Source organism: Prionailurus bengalensis, chromosome C1, assembly GCF_016509475.1.
Source record: "Prionailurus bengalensis isolate Pbe53 chromosome C1, Fcat_Pben_1.1_paternal_pri, whole genome shotgun sequence".
NCBI classification, from domain to species: Eukaryota; Metazoa; Chordata; class Mammalia; order Carnivora; family Felidae; genus Prionailurus; species Prionailurus bengalensis.
This window is the reverse complement of record NC_057345.1, coordinates 140,276,783-140,300,914: the sequence shown is the minus strand read 5'-3', so window position 1 is coordinate 140,300,914 and position 24,132 is coordinate 140,276,783. Positions and strand designations below refer to the sequence as shown.

The window sequence follows — 24,132 nt, the reverse complement described above, 5'->3', positions numbered from 1 at the left end:
TAGTAAATTTGGAAAACAGAAACAGAATAAAGAACATAATAATCACCAATAATCCTACCACTTAAATAGAACCAACAGTGGTATTTTGTTGGATTTTCTTGATCTTTTATTCAATGCGCACATATAAATGTAAACACTTTAAATGAATCTCAGAGTTTTGCATTTAAACAATTCTGTATCCTTCTTTGAAATCTAACATTATATAATGAGCAATTTCTGTTAATATTCAAAATAATTATTTTTAATGGCTATGTGATATTTTACCCTACAACTTGTAAGTTATTCTGAACATCCTTGTTCAAAAATCTGACATTTTTACCAGTTATTTTTTTTGAGAATGACTCCTAGAGGTAGGATTACTAAATCAAAAGGTACACACATTTTAAGGTTCCTGACATATGCTGCCTAATTGCTTTCCAAAAAGACCATACCCTTTTAAATTCTCTATACCATATTTAGAATGACCCACTAAAAAAATTACTTCTTTGCGAATAATTTTTTCTTCACTTAAAATTTTAAGTAATATATACGTAAAACTAAAATGATAATGAGTACCTTAATAAATCTGAGCTTAACTAAGCCAGATTTGGTATAAGATATCTGCCTTAAAGACCCAACCAAGCAAATTTAGTCCTATGAAAAGAATCGAGAAGGTATTAAACACTATTGCAGCTAGTATTATTTTTATATCCAAACAGTCAGAATAGTACTATTCATACTCCTATTCAAAGAAATTATGCTGAATTATTCAGTTCAAGGAATACTGTAAACAGAAATTCTAAGATGTCAGGGAAATTTAAAAGGCAATATACTCAGGTCTAAAGAAAATGCAAAATAAAGCTACTAACTGGATTAACTTTAAGACAGGAGACATTTTTACAAGGTACAGTACCTGATTAGAACTGGCTTTTTCAAGTCTGTCAATCATAATTTCAAATTGCAAAGGCTTAATTTCCATCTTTCTGTTAAGTCTATTTAATAAGGTCTCATCTTCTGAATCCATATCATAATCTGGTTGCTCGTTGTCTAGATTAAAGGCTAGAAAAGAAAAGAAAAATTCTTCAAACTGAGGAGAAATTATGGAGTTACAGTGTGTTTATATTTGACCACAGAATACTACTAAATCACAACGCATTGACCAAAGAGAAGCTCATGAGCAGACATCTAAAAATTGGTTTCAGAGTACACCCAAAACTAATATAACATACATCGTATGTCAACTATACTCAAATAAAAAAACAAAAACAGAAAAAAAAAATTGGTTTCGGAGACTGGAAGCACAGTGTAAGAAAAATAAAATCTGAATTCATAGATGTGAATTAAAGTTTAACAGAACAGTAAAAGCAGTAACTAAAATTAATCTATTTTAAAAATAGAGGATCACAACAACCTACTGAAGATATCTGCAAGTGACATATTCAATAAAGACTTAGTATCCAAAATATATAAAGAACTTACACAACTTAACACCAAAAAACCAAATAATCCAATTAAAAAATGGGCAGAAGACATGAACTGATGTTTCTCCAAAGAAGACCTACAAATGTCCAACTGACAGATGAAAAGATGCTTAACATCAGTCATCATCAGGGAAATACAAATCAAAACCACATGAGAGATCACCACACATCTGTCAGAGTAGCTAAAATCAAAAACCCAAGAAACAACAAGTGTTGGCAAGAATGTGAAGAAAAAGGAACTCTCTTGCACTGTTGGTGGGAATGCAAACTGGTGGAGCCACTGTGGCAAACAGTACGGAGATTCCTCGAAAAGTTAAAAACAGAACTGCCCTATGATCCAGTAATTGCACTACTGGTATCTACCCCCAGTACAAAAACACGAATTCAAATACCCCTACATTTACTGCAGCATTATTTACAACAGCCAAGTATGGAAGCAGCCCAAGTGTCCATTGATAGATGAAGAGATAAACAAGATGTGCTATATATATAACAGAATATTATTCAGCCATAAAAAGAACTGAAATCTTGTCATTTGCAACAACATGGATGGAGCTAGACAGTATAATGCTAACTGCAACAAGACAGAGAGACAAAAATACCATATGATTTCACTCATATGTAGAATTTAGGAAAAAAAAAAACAAATGAACAAAGGAAAAGGGAAAAGACAAAGACAAACAAAAACAGACCCTTAACTATAGAGTAAAACAGATGGTTACCAGAGGGGAGGTGGTGGGAGATGGGTGTAAGAGGTGAAGGGGATTAACAGTATGCTTATTTGGATGAGCACTGAGTAATATATGGAATTGGTGAGTCACAATATTGGACACCTTAAACTAATAAAGCACTATATGTTAACTATACTGGAATTAAGATTTAAAAAATCAAAAATAGAACATCATGAAATATATGCCAAAATAGTAGCAATTATTAAAAAAAGATGTTATATATTTATCAACATGGTAGTTTGGTAATATAATGAGAAGCTATCTAAGAAAATTAAGAATCTAGAAATAAAAAGTGCAAAGTGTATGTATCATAAGAATGGTATTTCAAATCACTGAGGATAAAGGAGATTATTAATAAAAAGGGATTATACATACTAGTTACCTTTTAAAACTTAAGTTAGAATTCTACCTCATTCCTAATACCAATAAATGATGTATTTAACAAAATTTTATAGTAAAAAATAAAATGCAAAAAATGCTAGAGGAAAATGCAAGGGGAAACATGTTTGGGTAGGTATAAGCTCAGAAGCCATAAAGCGAATTAAATAAATGCAAACACAGCAACAAGATATATTTCACTCATCAGACAGACAAAGATCTAAAACTTGATGATACGCTATTTTGGAATGAATGGAGGAAGGAAATCTCAAACACCATGAAGAGGAAATTAAAACTGGTATTCAGTTCAATTAAAGACACCTACTCCTGGACTTGGCAATTCTATTTCTAGGAATTTATCGTATAAATATACAAACAGACAAATATACATATACAAGAATATTACATGTGACACTGTAAGAAGTAAAAAATATAAAAACAAGCAATGTATGTGGGAATACAGAAATACTGTATATAATGGTTTGTACATACATGGAATAGACTGAAGCCCTAAAAACGAATAATGATGTATGTATACTGATAGGGAAAGACACCTATCTTAACAAAAAGTGAGAAAAGCTAAGGTACAAAATAGTGTATATGTGCACTTATTTTTAAAAAATATAAATAGAATATATATGTATACATATATACTCTTTTAAGTGCACAGATTATTTTTATATAGTGCACAAAGATACATTTTTATTTATTTTTTAAATTGTTACATATTTATTTATTTATTTATTTTTTAAACTTTTTTTTTTCAACGTTTATTTATTTTTGGGACAGAGAGAGACAGAGCATGAACGGGGGAGGGGCCGAGAGAGAGGGAGACACAGAATCGGAAACAGGCTCCAGGTTCTGAGCCATTGGCCCAGAGCCTGATGCGGGGCTCGAACTCACGGACTGCGAGATCGTGACCTGGCTGAAGTCGGACGCTTAACTGACTGCGCCACCCAGGCGCCCCAATTACATATTTATTTTTGAGAGAGAGAGAGCGGGAGCAGGGGAGGGACAGAGAGAGAGAGAGAGAGAGAGAGAGAGAGAGAGAGAGAAGAGAGGGGAGAGAGAGAGAGAGAGAGAGAGAGAGAGAGAGAGAGAGAGAGAGAATCCGAAGCAGAGCTTTCAGCACAGAGCACAACATGGGGCTCGAACTCACCAACTATGAGATCATGACCTGAACCAAAGTCAGATGCCCAACTGATGAGCCACCCAGGTGCCCCAAAGATACGTTTTTAAAAGGGTAAGGAGAGGTGCGCCTGGGTGGCTTAGTCCATTCAGCATCTTGATTTCAGCTCAGGTCATGATCTCACAGTGCATGGGATCGAGCCCCACACTGGGCTCTGCTGCACTGTCAGCACAGAGCTTGCTTGGGATTCATTCTCATTCTCTCTCTCTCTCTCAAAAATTACTTCTGGTTAAAGGTACCTTTCAAAGTCCCTTAGATTACCTTTTACTTGGATATATTCACATGCAAGTATCTGACAGGCATAATTATATAGTGCAATGAAAATATGAAGAATCCAGAAGTAATAATACAAGAAAATTTCTCAGAGCTAATAAATAAATGGCAAGAAGTTTTCAGATTAAAAGACTTTACCGACCATGGTATGAAACGAGTGGCATGCAATTCAATGCGGCACATAATAATGGGCTAGCTACTGCCCATTACTTCATGATATTATTATGAATATGAATATTACTACTACACAATATTATGCCTATTATATATTTTGTGTTAAGGGGAAATATGTGCTCCCCACATTTCCACTCAAATCTTCAGGAGGGAAAAGTACACGAAAAATACTTTCAGCTTCTCTCTACCCCTGTACTTTCTCCTCAGCCAAGGAAGGCATGACTTAGGCAGATGAATTTGCAAGAAGGACCTAATCAGTTCAATATTTTTGAGTGCACAATCTCCTGTGCTTCTTCCTTCTCTTGAAGAGGGGCATTCTAGACAGCCCTCTACTACATGGTAAGCATAGGGGCCAATTCTGTCCTTGTATGCGGAGGCCTGCTTTGTCTCCAACCAGTGCCCAAACAATGGTGGGTAAGCTTGTCTAATTCAGGGGTTAAATATGAGAAGGTCCACTGAGGTCATGTATCTATGTCTTGTCTTCCAACACCATTTTTATTAGTATCGTGTCTGTTTCTCAATTGGTTCCAAAGTAGAAAAGAAAAAAGAATGTTGCTGTTTGTCCTCCTAAGCAAAATTTGCAGGCTACACTCAACAATTTATAAGTGGCAATGTTTTTTTTTACTTCAGAACATTCTATCTTCTATACTCCGGTCTCCATCATATGGCCTCTAAGATCATACATATTCTCTGTTCAGTTTATTCCACTCACCCTATTCTCTCTGGTTATTTGCATAACTACGATGCAATAGCACATGTGGTGTAAGTACTCTCTAACACACTGAATATAAGTTAAATGAGAGCGCTTTAAATTCCCAGCCTTGTAAAAACATAGTAAAACAAACATGGATAATTTCCCTATCTCAATTCTGTGAATTTAGAACTCTTCACATAAACCTATCCTTGTTATTTATAGATACTAATCACGATATCTGTCTGTGAACCCTCCTATGCCATGTTTGATACCATGTGACATTCCATTCCACAGGGTTAGAGTAACTGACCCTAAACACCTAACCCATTGGTAACCAGTGACCTATGAAATAGAACAGGGTTTAAAGCTTTTGTAACAGAAATGTGAACACAAAGACTGCTTCTGGTTAAATAAGGCAGAACGAACACAAATATGTGTCCAAAAATTCCAAAATAAAAGCAGAACAATGTTTGTTTTTTTTTCTTCAGATGGCATTTATCTTCAGAGGTGATGAGAACAAGGAGGTAAGAATTATCAATCAAATTTTCAGACTTACAAAAGCTACAGCTTAGCAGACAAGAGAACACTGAAATATAAAACAGGGCAGGGCAGTGGGGGAGGCAGGTGGAGAGAAAACAACTTGAAGCAGGAAAACTCCCCCTATCTATCTAAAGACTTATTAAGAGTTGAGATCAATGGTTACTCTCTGAAAGAAGGGGTAAAACACTTCTGAAAATAGGAAAATTAGTTAAAAATCTTTATATGGAGAATTAGATCCTTCTCTTGTCCAGTGTAGCTAACCAACTAGTTTTTCTCCCAAATGGTAGAAGCCTGGCAGATTAATCTGCAAAGGCGGATGCAGAGAGCCTGTGGGCTCTGGAGCACCAGGAATATACCGAGGGAAAGTAAAAGGCTCCATACCAAATGAGAAAGGGTAAGCAACAGGCTATGTGTTGAATCATGAAATCTGCCAGCACTGCCATCCACTGCCATCTCACCTTGCCATCCCCACCTCCCAACTCAGCTATAAAAACAAAAACAGGGGCGCCTGGGTGGCTTAGTTGATTGAGTGTCCCACTCTTGATTTTGGCTCAGGTCATGATCCCAGGGTCGTGGGATCGAGGCTCATGCTGGACTCTGCTAAGTGTGGAGCCTGCTTGGGATTCTCTCCCCCCATCCTGCCCCTCTTCTCTGGTCACACACTCTCTCGCTTTAAAAGAAAAACAAAACAGGAGCGCCTGGGTGGCTTCACTGGTCGACTTCAGCTCAGGTCATGATCTCATGGCTTGTGAGTTCTAGCCCCGTGTCGGGCTCTGTGCTGACAGCTCGGAGCCTGGATCCTGCTTCAGATCTGTGTCTCCCTCTCTCTCTGCCCCTAACCCACTCGCATTCTGTCTCTCTCTCAAAAGTAAATAAATATTCAAAATTTAAAAAAAAAAAAAAAAAGGAAAAAAAAAAAAGCCAAAAAAAAAAAAAAGTTAGCCACCACATAAATGATCTTATTCCAATACAACTGGGACAGTCAAGTAATCCAGATATTTGAGAAAAGACAGCAAAACAAATATAATGAAAAAAAGAAACTCAGAGAAAAAAATGAGAATGAAGAGAAAGAAAAAAATAACCCTTACAGAGGTATTACTGCATCCATGAAAGTAGAACAGAAACAGGATACTATATAAAAGGAACAGCTAGAGAACAGAAAATTAAAATTTTAAAGTATAATAGCAAAAATAAATAACATCAGCATTCTCAACAACGCTAGATGTTAAAGACAACAGTGTTCAAAATTCCTAAGTGTTCAAGAGTCAAAACAACCTAAAACCCTCTATCCAGCCAAACTATCAATCAAGCATGAGGCTACAATAAAAATATTATCAGACATGCAAGAACCCAAAAAAATGCACCTTCCAAACACCCTTTCTCAGAAAGCCACTGGAAAGTGTGCTCCATTAGAATGGAGTATATCTAAACATAAGAGAAGTCTGGAATCCAGGAAAGAGGGAAGCAAACACATGAGAGAAGCAAAGAAATTCCCAAGATGATGATGACAGATGACAATCATGTAGTAAGCCTAAGAGCAACCAGTCTAGAATAAAGCAGCAAAATTAATGGTTCCAGGAAAAAATGTCCATGAAAGAAATAAAATTAACAGATTATTTGACTATTTGAACATATTAAAAGAGTTATACTTCTATGGGAGAACTTGCATTGAATTAATGAAAGGCACATAGAAAAAGAAACAGAAACAGATAAGAAAGTTGTCTCCTTTGAACATAAAAACCTAAGCAAGAAAGGAAATGTAATCATTAAGTACTTGTTTCAGTTGCTAATATTTGCAGAATAATACTGTATACACTGAATACTGATTTAATAATGTAATTACAGCCAAAAAAAAGGGGGGGGGCCGGGAAAGTGTGTCGAGTAGATAAGTAAAAAGAACATTTTAACGTTTATTTTTGAGACAGAGAGAGACAGAGCATGAAAGGGGGAGGGGCAGAGAGAGAGGGAGACACAGAATCGGAAGTGTGCTCCAGGCTCTGAGCCATCAGCCGAGAGCCTGATGCGGGGCTCGAACCCACGGACTGTGAGATCGTGACCTGAGCTGAAGTCAGACGCTCAACCGACTGAGCCACCCAGGCGCCCCAAGAAGAACATTTTAAATAGAGGAGAGAATATATTTTTCTAAAAAAGTAGCTATCTCAGGGTGCCTGGGTGGCTCAGTCAGTTGAACATCTAACTTCAGCTCAAGTCATGATCTTGCATTCATGGGTTCGAGCCCTGGTCTCTGTGCTGATAGCTCAGAGCCTGGAGCCTGCTTTGGATTCTGTGTCTCCCTCTCTCTCTGCCCCTCCCCTCCTCATGCTCGGTCTGTCTCTCAAAAAAATAAAATGTTAAAAATAATAAAAAAAGAGGTGGACATACATTTTTAAAAAAAGCAGCTATCTCTCAGAATGGGATAAAGACTGCCCTTATTAGGGGAAGAAAATCTCAACTAAGCCTATTGATAAGCGTATTAACCTGATAAAAACATGTGATTTAAAAGACCTAAAAACCCAAACCAACCCCCCCCCCCAGAGGCAATATGCGTGTTAATGATGAGAACAAGTGAAAAGGTACCATTTATAATATGAGCCATGGAAGACCAAAGCTGTGAGGTAACAGAAATGAGAAGGAAAAAAGCAAAAGAATTCCAGTTCTAGTTTATAAGCATTAAGAATCCTTATAAAAGGCACTTGGGTGGCTCAGTAGGTTAAGTGTCTGACTCTTGATTTCAGCTCAGGTCATGATCTCACGGCTTTTGAGTTTGAGCCCTGCATAGGGTTCAGCTCTGACAGTGCAGAGCCTGCTTGGGATTCTCTCTCTCCTCCCTCTCTGTCCCTCCTCAACTCGCAATCTCGTTCTCTCAAAATAAATAAACATTAAAAATTTCTTTAAGAATCCTTACACTAATTCCCTTTTTGCTTTAGTTAATCTGAATCGTAATTGCTAACCTTATAATAAAAAATATCTATTTAATACACTTAATCCCTTGTAAAAAATGTTTCCCTGAGGGTTAGTACAACTTATTTTGAGGTTTTAGGTTTCAAGCAGAACTTTATTTTTCCTTTGATTTGTTTGTAGTCCTAAACATTTCCAGTTAGTATTCAGTAGCTTAATAAAACCCTAATTCAGTTGTTGCTTGTAAGTACTGTGAATTACAATTACTTATAACAATGGTTATCCCTGATGCAATTCCTATTATCCTCAAATGAATGCTTCACATACGTTTTCTCTAATGTTCACAAAACCCGGGAGAGGATGGTATTGTATCTTCACTGCAAAATAAAATTGAGATTTTAGAGGTGTTTCAGTTAGTTTGCACCTTGTCACACAGAATTTGAACCCAAGTATGTTGCATTCAGAAGTACATGCTACTTTCCCTTTACCACAACTTGCCTGAAAGGAGTGCATTTATATGTGCCCCTAGTCTGTGGGTTGTTCTTACGATTCTTTGCTTGTACAGAAATTTTAAGTTTTAATAGAGTACAATTTATTAACCTTTCCCTTATGGTTTCTCTCTTTGCCTTAAGAATTCTTTAAGTCATAAGGTTACCCTTTTTTTTTAATGTTAATATTTTGTGTTTCATATTTAGTCTTTATTTGGTTGTTCTTCCATATGGATAACCATTGTCCCAGCACTACTTATCAAATATTTTCATTCTTGGGGTGCCTGGGTGGCTCAGTCAGTTGAATGTCCAACTTCAGTTCAGGTCATGATCTCATGGTTTGCTTCTTGAGTTCAAGTCCCACACTGGGATCGCTGCTGTCAGTGCAGAGCCCACTTTGGATCACTGTCCCCCTTCTCTTCTGCCCCTCCCCTGCTCACACTCTCTCCCTTAAAAATAATAAAAATTTTTCATCCTTTCCCCACTGACTTGGAATGTCTCTCTGATCACACATCAAATTTCCACATATCTGTAGGTGGGTATGTTTGTTTCTTAGCCTTTTTTCCTTCCATGGGTCTGCTTACCAGTCACTGAATAAAAGATTAATATCTCAAACCATAGAATTTTAAGAAAGCATTGACTATGAAAGGAAAAAATGAAATTGGGGCAGGGGAGGCAGAAAATGGATAGCAACTAGACTTCTTTGAATATGGCTTCTTTTATAGATATGACTTTTAGAACCAATTTTACATAATATGAAACAAAATAAAATCTTGGAACAAAATCCTTAAGAACAAAATTAAATGGAACAAACAAAGCCAACTGTCATTTGGGTTCTATTACAAGTATCTTTAAAATACAGTAAAATGAAATTTCTAGTGGGAAATACTCTTAAGACCAAAAGCAAAACGAACCAACCAACAAACCAAAAAAACTTCAAACTGTTTTTGATAATTATATTATTGGTACAACGTGTTGGCATTATTATTCTGAGACTATTGTGGTGTAAGGTGGGATAAAACAAGGTAATTATGTGGCCACATATTGAGAACTGATAGATGTGAAGGTTTTAAGTTTGTAAAATTAAAACCCTGTAGTCTTGATTTAAGTAAGAAACATTAGTAAAAAACTCATATGTATTTTACCTTTCAAATTGTAAAAGTACGTATTTCCCTGTGAGGTCCACTAAAAAGTCTTAGAGAAGCTGGCCAACCCAGTAGCAGTGAACATCCCTAGTGCCCAGATAGTAGTCTCCAACCAGAATATGCCACTAAAAGGAACATAAACTCCCTGGAGAAATGGATGCTTTCAGCTCTGAGCCAGGAAATACAAAAGGTGAGCCTATAACATCTTAGTTTTCTTGCTTTTGGGTACGGTACAGCCATGTCAAAAGGATTTAAAAGCTAACCTGAATGTTTTTTCCTACAGGCCAGAAATGGATGAATATGAATATAAGGATAATAATGCAATGAATTAAGTCATAATAAAAATATATGTAAGTTCATGATCCATAATGACTCTAATAACAATAAACATCCTCGCAGTCACTTTTAGAAGGTACTAAGAAACGAACCTCCATCAGGAAGTTCAGAATTTTTGGTTCTCTCCTTTTGTTTTTAGGATCTAGAGAATGAGACCCCACCCCCAAACCCCACCCCCAGCTACCAGCACATGGATAGGGTGGTACATGCAGTGGAGTCCATATAGGCTGGAGGCATCATGAGGGGTTAAGGGTGGTGAATGGTGCCCCATCCGTCCCTGGACTTCAGTGTAAAGTGACTCCTTCCAGGATGGGGGGAAGGAGGTGGCATTCCAGAGGCAACACAGTGGGGAGGAGACCTGGAATGTGATTTTCTTCATTGTTTGAGCCTCTGGTGGCAAGCAAAGACTGGCCACGGGTCTGACTCGGGCCTCTCCTTGTACCTGCAAGTACTATGGACAAGCTGTTCTGCTGTGGAAGCCCATGCCAGGGCCTGGGAACTGCTTTATCACAAAATATTTGTGAGCATGGGGCCTGTGCCAAAGACCGTTTTTCCTAAATGACTCTGACTGTGGAGGGAGATGCTCATTTTGGTGCCTCTGCAACCCAACTATAGTCTATTTTTGCTTTTCTTTTTTTTTTTCCATATTGTATAATTTTATTTATGTGAAATGTTCAAAAAAGACATATAGAGAAAAAGATTAGTGTTTGCATAAGGCTGGGGGTGGGAAAAGGAAGTGACTCTCAATGGGCATGAGCTTTCTTTTCAGGGTGATGGAAATTACAATTACAACAGGAGGTGCGGGGGGGGGGGGGGGCGGGACCCAGGAAATGAGGATGCAATGAGTCAGGTTAGCAAGAAGGTAAGAAACTCTGATCTAGATTCGCAGGGAGAGGATGAAGAGATACAGTTTTCAGTCTGGCCAATCACACTGAAATGGCATCATCAGAAAAGTTCTCACAAGTGAGTGTGTTCTGCCTTTTGAAAATAAATCTAGACATTCTGTTTCCCTCCATTTATATAATCTGTCAATTTATTTGTGAACTCAGATCAATTCACAAAAGACTTGTGCCCATTTGAAAAGGGAATAGTGATTAGAGATCTGGGCCAGTGAGTCCTGTGTTTACTTCTTTTTCTTTCAACACCTTTGTCAGGATATCATCTATATACCATATAATTCACATGTCTTTCAGTGAATAATGTATTAATAAAGCATTTAGTGTATTATATCACCATTATACTACATCAGTCTAATTGTAACATCTTTCCTTCTGTGACAGTGGCAACCATTAATGATCACTGCCTTGATCCATTAACTCCTCAGGGGTTGCAAAACAGTGACACTCTATCCTTCCTTCTTGTTTTGCTTTAGCTGGAATACTTCTATTCAGAGAAACATCCCTGCTTCAACCACTTAGGGAGCCTGAGATACAGTTCATTAGAAAAAGGCAAGATAAATGCTCAATTTCCAATTATATTAAGAAAATGCTGTTTTTCTTGTAAGGAGTGGTGTGAGAATGGTATTATGTTTATATTTTTAAATTCCCAGATGAAATGACATTGGATTGGCTATATAAAATCATGGGGTGGGGGAAAAATGGTCGTAGAAGAACACTATTACAATGTTGAGTGATGAGTTCAAGGCAGTTCAATGTATGACTTTTTCTACTTATTCATCTTTTTAAAGTTTATTTATTTATTTTGAGAGAGAGAGAACTGCCTGTGAGTGGAGGAGGGGCAGAGAGAGAGAGAGAGAGAGAGAGAGAGAGAGAGAGAGAGAATCCCAAACAGGCTCTGCACTGATAGTGCAGAGCCTGATGTGGGGCTTGAACTCACGAACCGTGAGATCATGACCTGAGCAGATCCAAGAATCACTGAATGAGCCACCTAGATGCCCCTACTCTTTCTACTTTGGAAGATGTAACTTTTCTATAATAAAAGCTTCTTAAAATATAAATATCTAGGGGGATCTCAGGTTAAATGTCCAACTTCGGCTCAGGTCACGATCTCACAGTTCATGAGTTTGAGCCTTGCGTCAGGCTCTGTGCTGACAGCTCAGAGCCCGGAACCTGCTTCAGATTCTGTCTCCCTCTCTCTCAGCCTCTTCCCCACTCACACACCATTTCTCTCCCGGCTTCTCTCTCTTTCTCTCAAAAATACACAAACATTAAAAAAATAAATAAATAAAAAATAAATACCTAAAATATATAAAGAATCTGTAAAAAAGAGTCAGTAAATGGTCCCAAAGATATGAAGAGGTAATTTACATAGCAAAATGCTTAACGTCACTATAATTGGGAAAAGGCAAATTTAAATCAGCAAATACCATTTCATATCCATCAGATTGGGAAAAATTATAAAGCTTAACAATAACAAGTGTTGGTAAAATTATGAAAAACAAGAACTCTTTACACTTCTCGTAAAAATACAGACTAGTATAACCAGTTTGGAGAGTGATTTTGCAATATCTAGTAAAGTTAAACATGCACATTCTAAAATACCCAGCAATTCCACTTTACAAGTCTATATCCCACAGATGTACTCACAAATGTGGACAAAACAAGTACAAGGCTGTTCACTGCTACATTAGTCAGAAGAGCAAAACATTAGAAAAAAAAAAAAACCCTAAATGTTCAATAGAACAGAGAAATAGATATATTTACACAAAATTATATTTATAAAATGAAAACTTATGTTGACACAAAACATGCACATGAATGTTCATAAGCATCTTTATTCATAATAGGCAAAAATTGGAAACAACAATCCAAACGTCCTTCAACAGAAGGGTTAAACAAACTGGGGAACATCCACACTATGGAATTATATTCAGCAATACATAGGATCAAACTAAGGATACATGCAACACTTGGATTAATCTCAAGGGAATTATGTTGAATGGAAAAAAAAAAAAAAGCCAATTCCAAAGGGTAAGTACTATAGATTCCATTTATATAACATTCTTGAAATGATAAAACTACAGACATGGAAAACACATTAGTATCAGTAAAACAAGGTCAATAAATGCATCTATCTCATAAGATTCTTGTCAGGATTAAATAAAATAATTTGTGCATATCATAGGGCCCAGTACAGAGGAACAGTGCTCAATAAAGGTAGGCTGTTACTATTACTCAACTCCATTTATAGACAGATCAAGACTATCCTGTGATTTAGCAGAAGTGATACTAAAGTAATAGGTAGGTCTTTTTAGTATTAATGCCCTTAATAATCAGGTATATAGAAACGAGGGCTTTTAGTTTAATTTCTTTAAAGCAGGCCCAACTATGAATAACTGAAAACAGTAGATTATTGCAAAAAAGGTACTTTTTTCTATTTCTCTGAAGACTAAGACTTCCCATATAAGAAGAGCTGCTACATCTATTTCTCTGGCTTATTTCCTTAAGACTGATTTGTACCCAATGTATTAAAGTCACAAATACGTTGATAGAATCTGCAAAACTTTTCAAATTAACCCACAGTTTAACCTTGTATCTAGTCATGGTTATACTTGGAAGTAATTTTTTTCTATTATTCTTTAAGTCCGGACATGGGAAATTTTAACTTAAAGCAAAAAAGAAATAACAAACATCCAGGGGTGGGAGCTTGTTAAATGACTGACAGTTATGTCACAAATGACTTCTTCTCCTATATGTTTCACCTATCAAAGGAGAAAAAAATGATTTTAGGTGAGTTACCAGTGGATTTTAATTAGTATTTTAGTTAGAAATAGTTAAATAAAGGAATAGTGAACTATGGCCTACAATGAAATCTGGCCAGCAGTTTGTTTTTGGTAAGGCTGTGAATATGTAAAAAGATTTTCACATTTCTACAGAGTAATTAAAACAAACTGTTTTAAAGAGAAGAAAAAAAGAAGTAAAATACGTGGTAGAGACATATGTGGTACCCAAAGCCCAAAACGTTTACGAGCTAGCCCTTCACACAAAAAAACTTGCTAACCATGGTTTAGATTAGTAAAGAAGAACGAATTGCTTCTGAAACACTGGGGTATGAAAGATAAGCAAAGATTTACTAGGGAAGTAGTTTTCACAATTTCACTCTCTGGAGTGTGGTTTCTTCTCTCTTGGCTATCTCTCAGGCTCATCACCCATGAACAAAGAAAACAATCAATATGGCAAGTTACTAGGAGATACTCCCTGAAATACTCTTAGGAATGTGAACTAACAGCAAGAAATCTGTTGTTGTTTAAAAAATGAAATCATCCTAAGGACTGTCTAGCTCTGAAAAGCTGAGGTCTGAATTTGGCCCTTACTTCTAGGCCCTTGCAGTCACCTACTTCTTTTTATGAACTGACAAAAATCAGAAAGAACTAGTCACTAATATGCAGAATGGACCACTATAATTTGATTAATATTATGAAAAAGTATAGACAATTCTGCTATAACATGAGTTCCTAAAAAAAAAATCCCTCTATGTAAAATTATACACCAAAAATAACAGGCTTACAGAAACACTATATAACTTTATCAGAGACAAAACAAACTGTAACTGTTATATTAGCATATAAGCCACTCAGAGTGGCTGGCTACTACCTCAAGGGATACTAAAAATGCACACAAATAACAGTAAAAATGCACAAAAATAACAGAATAGATTGCTGGCTTGTGGGTGCTGAGACAATACAATCTGGAGTGGGTCTCTGCATTGGGGCTCCAGAGGAAATGTAACCTGGCACTAGCTAAGAGCTGTGCAAGGCTGGGTACGCCTCTCTTAGAAGGGAAGCATAGGTTGCAGACACTCTATTTTAAATTTTCTTATGGAGCTGAAAGGGTTCTTGCATGTATAGCAGCCAAGCACTAAAGCCTTTGTGCCTCCCTGTTGAAGATTTTTAATTCTTTTTTTTTTTTAAGCTTATTTATTTTGAGAGAGAAAAAACAGAGGGGCAGAGTGAGAGGGAGACAGAGGATACGAAGGGGGCTCTGCGCTAACAGCAGACAGCTTGATGCGGGGCTGGAACCCTTGAACCACAAGGTCATGACAGGAAGTCCCCCGCTTAACTGAGCCCCCCAGCCGCCTGTGAAGATTTTTAATTATTTTCTCACTACTCCAGTCCCCTTTGGCAAGGAAAAATCATAAAAGAATCAGGACGACTTCCACGTAATACTGGGATCATTCCCCCCCACCACCCCACAGTGAGCAATCACTATTGTTGAGCTAACTGGTATTAGAGGAACATGTGCAGCATAAGAGACTGGACAACAAAACTGTATTCCTGAGGACAAAAGAAATAATTTTATCTGAATCACCTGTCCTGATATTATTTTTCCTTACAAGATTCTAAATAATACAGATTGTCTATGCCACAGCTCTTTTTGTAAATAAGTGAGATAAGTGAATAGAGAAATGTGCATGAAAGTATTTCAAAAGCACCCATCTACATAATTATTTAGACATCTATGCTATTATTCATGTCCAATTTGTACCCAAAGGATTTTTAAGGGGTGGTGGTGGGGGTTATAAAAAAAAAGTTTGATTTTATTTTTTAATGTGGCAAAATATACATAACATAAATTTATCATCCTAACCATTTTTTTAAATGTTTTGCTTATTTTTGAGAGAGACAGAGCTCTCACTACAGCCAGAGAGGGGGAGAGGGAGACACAGAATCTGAAGCAGGCTCCAGGCTCTGAACTGTCTGCACAGAGCCTGATGTGGGGCTCGAACTCACGAACCATGAGATTATGACCTGAACCAAAGTCGAACACTTAACCAACTGAGCCACCCAAGCGCCCCTCATGTGAACCATTTTTAAGTGTAACAGTCTAGTGGTATTAAGCATATCCACACTGCTGTGCAATCATCACCACCACCCATCACCAGAAGAACCCAAAGGGTTTATTCCATAATTTCCTACTAACATTCCTTGTTATGTTGCCCAAAATAAGGAGATAATTAGTACTACCTAGAAATAATACCTATCTCTTACATGTATCACAGGAACCGTTTACAGAGTGAATCAAACGATGTTTGTAAAACATACAAAATTCATGGCCTAGCACTAATTCTATTTATTAAGTGCTTACTAAATGGATCAGGTAGAGAGATACGTACAGTAGATGAAGATATGTATCCCTGTCCTAGAGGCTTCCACGTCCTTCATTTTAAGCATGATAGTATTGATTATTACTTGCAAACACTCCTGGAGAGGGAAAAGAATTTTTTGTCCACCATGGTTTTCCTCACAAAGTTAACCTCATGGTCACTGGGCTTAGAACACTGTTCATAGTCCAACAAAGTGTTACCCTATATCCTTTGAATTACTTGATCATATCTAGTTGAACTTTTTTCTATCCTCTGATTCAGATGAGTAGTTTAGCCAAATGTCACCCTTCTTTCGGTTACTTGCATTAAAGAGGTAAATTTAGGTACACATTTCTGAACTTTAGTTCTTTAGAAGGGGCTTATACCACTGCTGGATACTGTGTGCAATTGATGAAAACAATTTAATATCCCTTTCAAAGGAGCAAACCCTTAAAAGAATTTTGTCAATAATCCCTCTTGTTCTTCCTCCTCTACCAGGTCCCATGAGGCGTGGCTCCAGCAAAGAGAAAAAAAAAGAAAGCCATTCTGCTATCAAAAAGACAGTTGACCACAGGGCGCCTGGGTGGCTCAGTTGGTGGAGTGTTCGACTTCGGCTCAGGCCATGATCTCATGGCTAGGGAGTTCAAGCCCCACGTCGGGTTCTGTGCTGACAGCTCAGAGCCTGGAGCCTGCTTTGGATTCTGTGTCTCCCTCTCTCTCTCTACCCCTCCCCTGTTCATGCTCTGTCTCTGTCTCAAAAATAAATAAACATTAAAAAAATTAAAAAAAAAAAAAAAAAAAAGAGCTGACCAGAGGATACACTATCAATATTCACAAACATGACCATAGAACATGCACCCCACATATTAAGAGACCTAAAAAACTCACTGTGAAGGAGATGGAAATACTAGACGTGTGCACTGCTAACAGGTTCAACAAAGCTGTCTGGTTTGAAGAAACAGGAATGTACCCTACCACATATGGGTACGTTTGTTCAGAAAACACCATTAATATAAAGATTCGCCAAAGAAGCTCTATATATTGGTCACCTATGTACATATCCTCACCTTCAAAAACTTGCAGAGGGATGGACAGGAGTGTATAGCACTGCTTCTGCATTTCTTCTTTCCACCCGGAGTACAGTAATGAGCATTCGTCCAAACAATGAGCAAACTAGGGTCATCTGTGTGGTCTACAATGCATTTAGTAATAAACTGCTCTGCACCAAGACCCAAGAGAAACTGCACTGTGCTCATCAACAGCATACAATACTTAGCAATGATACAATCCTCACTTGCACTGTCCCTGAACCATTAGGGGCAATGCTGACTCCTGAAGACATTTTAAACAGTATAAACAAACAAACAAAAACAACAACAACAAAAAATATAATTAAGAATAAAAAATTCTGGGATGCCTGGGTGGTTCAGTTGGTTTAGTGTCTGACTCTTGATTTCGGCTCAGGTCATGATCTTGTGACTGTTGAGTTTGAGCCCCTCACTGGGCTCTATGCTGACAGCACGGAGCCTGCTTGGGATTCTCTCTCTTCCTCCACCACCGCCCCCCCCCCCCCCGCCGCCACCCCTTTCAAAAACAAATAAACATTAAACAAATTTTAAGAACAAAAATTTCTGAAGAAGTTCCTCCTCCAGGGCAGAAAAAGCCTCTTGAGGCCATCATGTTTGAGGGTCTGGCCAACGTGGCCAACTGGCTAAGCTGATAGCTATGTTCTGGAGAGCAAGAAGTTGGGAGTTCGATCTATGGAAGATCAAAGCCCAGAAGAGGGAGACCTCCTCCCTCTCATCTTAGTTGTAATAAAGTAGTCTATTAAGGAAAAAATAATCTAACAAAAACCCAATAGTTAATGTGATTAAAAACTGTTTAAAATAATTACAGTTATAAAACAAGGTGGGAGTGGGGTTGGGGGTAGGCTGTCAAATCCAGCTTGAATACTTCCAGTGAAGGGGCAGACAGATGTATTGCTTGACAGTTGTTTCCAACCTTAAGTCAATATTTGTCTTATATACTTTCTTCCCTCACACTTCTAATAGTCACATTTACTTTGAAATTAAAAAAAAAAAGTTTTCACCTAAAAATTCACTCATGCGCACACATATTCTAATTTGATATAGCAGCATACTGTAAGCAAAATTCAGATTTAAAAGTTTTACAAATGGATAAAGTGATATAAATGAGAATAGCAATTCCTGATTTAAAATTTTTTAGCATCAAAATTACTCCATTTTTATTAGGAAACATTTTTAACCTAAAGTTCCTTGTGTTCTGGACAGGAATCAAAGAAAATAAAGAGACTGTAATATAAAATATAAAATAAAGAGACTGTAAACACTAAAGGTAGTGAATATGGTGACAGTATTTATTACTACTCTTTCAGAGTCCTTTCCTTACAAGCTGATTTTTCTCAGAACTGAACATGTACTGTTGAGGGTCTATAATTTGCTAGGTACTAAACAATAGAAAGGAGGACTATGGATGCCCAGATTAAATGCTTCCTGAGAATTGTTTTTTTTAAACCTATGTGCAATTTGTCAAGAAGAAAAAACTAGAACAAACAGAGATGTGCTGGGATATCTAGACTCTAATTAGCTTTACTCAAATTATATAGCAGTTACTCTTTTCTAGTAAACAGAGGTAAAAGTCTTAAAAATTAACAGTTCCTAAGGGTAGTCACAGACCAGAACCCAGGTGTTCAATTAATCACATGATTCCTTTTACTCATGTTGGTGGAAAAACACCAGGTGTGGGAGAAAATTATATAACTAAGGTTACTCAAGCAATATTTTAATAAAGTAAAAATCTCAGCGTCATAAAGTAAAATCTAGATAGTTTTCATTTTTAGGAAGTTTTTTCTTATTCCTGAAATCTATTCTGAATTTTTTCCCTCTTTCAAATCTTCCCTTTCCTCTTCCCTACCACCTTTTTCTCTTTCTAATAAACCAGTGCTGCAGTCATATTAAAAAACAATACAAAACAAAAAAAGTATGGTAAAGATCAGATGTATCAGCTAATTTACATGTTAAGACAATTTAAAAAGTAACATAATTTAAAGCTGGAAATACCTTATCTTACAGATCAGAAAACTGTGAGAGGTTAAGAACCTTGGTGAGTTGAGCACAGGTTTTAGGGTTTTGATTCATAGGGTTCAGAACTTACCCCATTACACCACAGACATGAAATTAAACCCTTCTAATCATAACAGCAGTAATGAAAAATTCTTTGAATTTCAAAGGGAGCAAAAATATAGATAAATCTAAAGATTGTTTTTGTTCCCCTTTGGACTTAAATGTTTAAGCTTATAAATTACATTTAATAAGCAAATATCATGCATATCAAACCAGCTGTTGTGAACCAAATGTATTAGGTACTCAAGGATTTGTTAAAAAACAAACATTAAAAATTAAAAAGAGAACAAACTCTAATAAGAGTTTTTTACTTAAAAGTTATTTCAGGTCAAGAACACTTCCAACATTTACCTATGAATTATCAATGGTACTTTTTTATTGTAAAAGAAAGCAACCCTCATTTGTATAAACTAAGCCCCTACTTTCATGCATCTTTAAACTTCGTAAGTGTTAACTTCTGGAAACTATTTGCCAATATCTGATCCCTTTAGTTCAGGCAACAAAATAAGACCTAGGTACAAGTGCACCTTGTTTGCCAAGGCCCTTCTTTGAAAGTATTAACAACACCACTTTCTAAGAGTGCCATTTACTTATAAACTCATTGGTGTATCTCTTCTTCCAACTCTGCATTTCCTTTCCATACAACTTTCCAAAATTATGTTTATTGATCCAATGAACCCGGTAACAACCAATACTGTCTGTACCTCAAGTACAACATGTATGACAGGCTCCCTTCTAAACTGGAATAAGTATCAGTGCCATAAGGCATAAAAAAAGGTAGACAGATACAAGGACATCCCAGAGAGAAGAGCAGAAATATACACAGGGAATATGCTTAACTACAAGAGATAGAAATTATCAATAATGAGTCTGGATAGAGGGCTCTATGATCCAAATCCACCTTTATATAGCAGAATAAGGAGTCAGAATTATACAGCCATGAAGCTGCATGCACATATATAACATGTGTATTATTTTTTTTTAAAAAGCAGAATTGAACAGTTTTACAAGTCTTACATCAGCAATGCTATCGTATACCCACCTAAACCTCAGTTAAATAGAACCTAGTATACATTAAAGTGGGCTCTGACTAGGTAGACCTATGAACTAGGAAGCAGTTCAAATAAAACACCTTCCTGGGATTCCATACATACTTCTTAAACCTAAGGAAGTCCAGGGATCTGACAAACGCTCACAAGTTTCTCCTTTACATGAGTATCAGCCAAGCCTTTAAACCAGTGTTTCTCAAACTTTTAACATTCACCAGAATTATCTGGATGGCTTGTTAAAACAGATTGTTGAACTTGACCACCAGTTTCTGACTCAGCAGATCTAGAGGAGGGCTTGCTAATTTTCATTTTTAACAAGTTCCCAAGTGATGATGAGCAACTTTATGAGAACCTCTGATCTAAACCCAAGTCTTTGCTCTTAAAGATCATAAACTTTACTTATGCCTAATTTGAAATACGCTGAATTTTTAAAATTTGTAAATTTTTAAGGTCTCAGACTTCAAGTAACTTTCAAAGACAGCTGATGACAGCTTAGTGTATCTCAAAGTTCGGAAGCAACATCGCCTCTGCTTGGAGCTCTCCAAGGTTCTAATAACCTCCAAGCTCAGCAGTTCTCAATAGAGTACCAAGAGATCATGAATGCAGATATAGCCAGAACTCTTGACTTTAAGTCTCCAAGATTTCCTACAATTATAAGACTCAGCTACAGACCTTACTTATATTCCTTACCCAATGTACAAATAAAACAAAGTGCAGAAGAGTCCAAGACCATTTCTACAAGATCACATGCTGATCCAAGTCTCTCTACTGCCCCCTCCAAAACAAACAAAAAAACCAAACCAGGTTTATACTATAATCAGGATTATTTTTAGTCCTTCCGCTGACTAGCCAACTATATCCCTCTCCCACTCTGAAAAACTCATATTTAAATAAATAACAAGGGGCGCCTGGGTGGCGCAGTCGGTTAAGCGTCCGACTTCAGCCAGGTCACGATCTCGCGCTCTGTGAGTTCGAGCCCCGCGTCAGGCTCTGGGCTGATGGCTCAGAGCCTGGAGCCTGTTTCCAATTCTGTGTCTCCCTCTGTCTCTGCCCCTCCCCCGTTCATGCTCTGTCTCTCTCTATCCCAAAAAAATAAATAAACGTTGAAAAAAAAAAATTTAAATAAATAACAAGTATTACTAGTCAAAATTAGTAGCAAAGATGACAACTATGGGAACCACAAACTATGAGAATGGGAAAGTGGATTCTTTGAGAGTTTCATGGAGAGATTTCTATCATCAGAGAAGGACTACAGCCTAATGATATTAGGTAGGACCTAAATGATGTAACGATGGTTTAAAAAGAAAGTCTCCTAGTCTTCTCTCTTCTTCAGACCATTTCTCTCTTGTTTTCTAACAACTCAGTAGGCAACTTGGGTAAAGGACAGTAACAATTCAGAAGATAAAAATGTTAATGGCTCCTTTAAAAGTAAGAAAAAACACTCAACCTCATTCATAGTAAGAAATCCAAATTAAAACTATACTAAAAGAAACTAAAGTCTGGATTTTGATCAACAATGATGTTCCAATATTGGTTTCTTAGGTTTGACACCAGGTGCCACAGTAATGCACGACAGTATTAGAGGAAACTGAAACTGGGTGAGAGGTATAAAAGAATACTACCTTTGCAACTTTTCTATAAATCTGAAATTTTTCCAAAATAAAAGGTTTATTTAAAAGAATAATGCACTGAGGTATATCATCTCTCACCTATCAGACTTGGAAAAAATTAAAAAATTCTAAGGCAGTCTTTTGACCAGGCTGTGATGAAATAGCACTATAATGCATTGCTAGTGGAAGTGTAAAACTGTAGAACTCCTATAGAAAGCAACTTGGCAATTTCTGGAATACATATAATCACACCTTTATGAAATTCTATATGTTCACAGTTCTTCACAGAAGCACTATTTGCAATAACAAAAGACTGGAAACAATCCAAGTTCCCTTCTATAGGAAATGGGATAATAATCTTGCACAACCAAACACAAAGAACTATTATGCAGCAGTAAAACAGAAATGAGGACACATTCTACATGTTGATATGGGCTAGTTTCCAGACTATACTCTTACGAAAAAGAAAAAAAAAAAATAAAAATCAAGTGCCAAAATGTACACATAGTATGTTAACTTTTGTGTAAAAGAGGTATAAAAATATAAATTCTTAAGTGCTTGAATTTGCATAACAAAACCCTAAAAGAAAACATAGCCTTAAAAAAAGTAGTTTCTTATAAGGGGAGGGTGACTGGAGGCTGTTTTTCATATACTTTCTATTTTGAAATCATCTAAATGCATTACCTATTAAAAATAAAACCGTATTACTTTGTGAAAACAATTTTGTGTTTAAAAAAAAATATTCTGAGTCAGTGATCTCTGCGTTCTACTGAGATTCTCCCCTACTTTCTGTTCAGACCTCATCTCTTTCTCATTCACTCTCAATGAATCATTCAACAAATACAAAATGAGGGCAAAAGCCTCACTTAGACATCTGGATGCAGACAGTATCTTAGCTTAACCAGTACAAATTAATTCTACAATTATATGTGAAAAAATATACATGCTATTAATAGCTAATAGTATAAATAATAAATAAGTCAAAGAAAAAGAATGTATCTCCATAGCGCACTAAACAGTTGGAAACATGAGAAATTAAATACCAATATTCTTATAGATTTAATTTCAGCAAAGCACTGAGTGGACCAGGAAATTAAACTTAGTACAGATATCATAAAGTTTTGAAATAGCAATCCTAAAAGATTTGAAAAATCCCAAACATGTAAAACATAAACTGGAGGGCAATGAATAACTAATTTCCTTTACTAGAGAGACTCTTTGCCAAATAAGATTTCACCAAGCTAAATAAGCTTCCGACTCTTGGTTTTAGCTCAGGTCATGGTCTCACAGTTTGTGAGTTCAAGCCCCTCATCAGGCACTGATGGTGCAGAGCCTGATTGGGATTCTCTCTCTCTCTCTCTCTCTCTCTCTCTCTCTCTCTCTCTCTCCCCCCCTCTCTCTCTCTCCCTCTCTCTCCCTCTCTCTCCCTCTCTCTCCCTCTCCCTCTCTCTGCCCCTCCCCTGCTTGCGCTGTTTCTGTCTCTCCCAAAATAAATAAATAAACTTAAAAAAAAAACCCATACATTTCAGATTTCAAAACATATTACAAAACTACAACAATCAAATTAGTGTATAGGTTATTAAAAGAGACTTGCAGACCAACGGGATCAGAGAATCATAAAATAAACCCTCACAAGATGATCAAAAAGGGTGTCAAGACTACACAATGGAGAAAGGACAGTCTCATAATGGTGCTGGGAAAACTGCAATCCACATGCAAAAAATATTAAGACAAGCCTTCTTACATTATGTACAAATATTAACTCAAAATGAATTAAAGACTTAAACACAAGACCTGTAACTATAAAACTCTTAAAAGAAAATACACAGGAAAAGCTTCATAATACTAGGTTTAGTTATGATTTCTTCCAGATGATACCAAAAGCACAAGCAACAACAACAAATGGGATTGCATCAAACTTAAAAACTTCTGCAAAGCACAGTTAACAATCAGGAGAGTGAAAAGGCAACCTATGGAATGGG

At 36.7% G+C, this 24,132-nt stretch overlaps 1 protein-coding gene across 3 annotated transcripts in view; it reads right to left on the bottom strand.

Moving 5' to 3' along the window:
- The window catches only part of EPC2 (enhancer of polycomb homolog 2), a 122,168-nt gene that overhangs the window by 39,524 nt on the left and 58,512 nt on the right, over positions 1–24,132 (bottom strand). For all 3 annotated transcript variants that reach the window (XM_043576652.1, XM_043576653.1, XM_043576654.1), the window contains exon 3: positions 893–1,038. In XM_043576652.1, the coding sequence (XP_043432587.1) occupies positions 893–1,038 (146 nt within the window). The remainder of the gene's footprint in view (positions 1–892; positions 1,039–24,132) is intronic.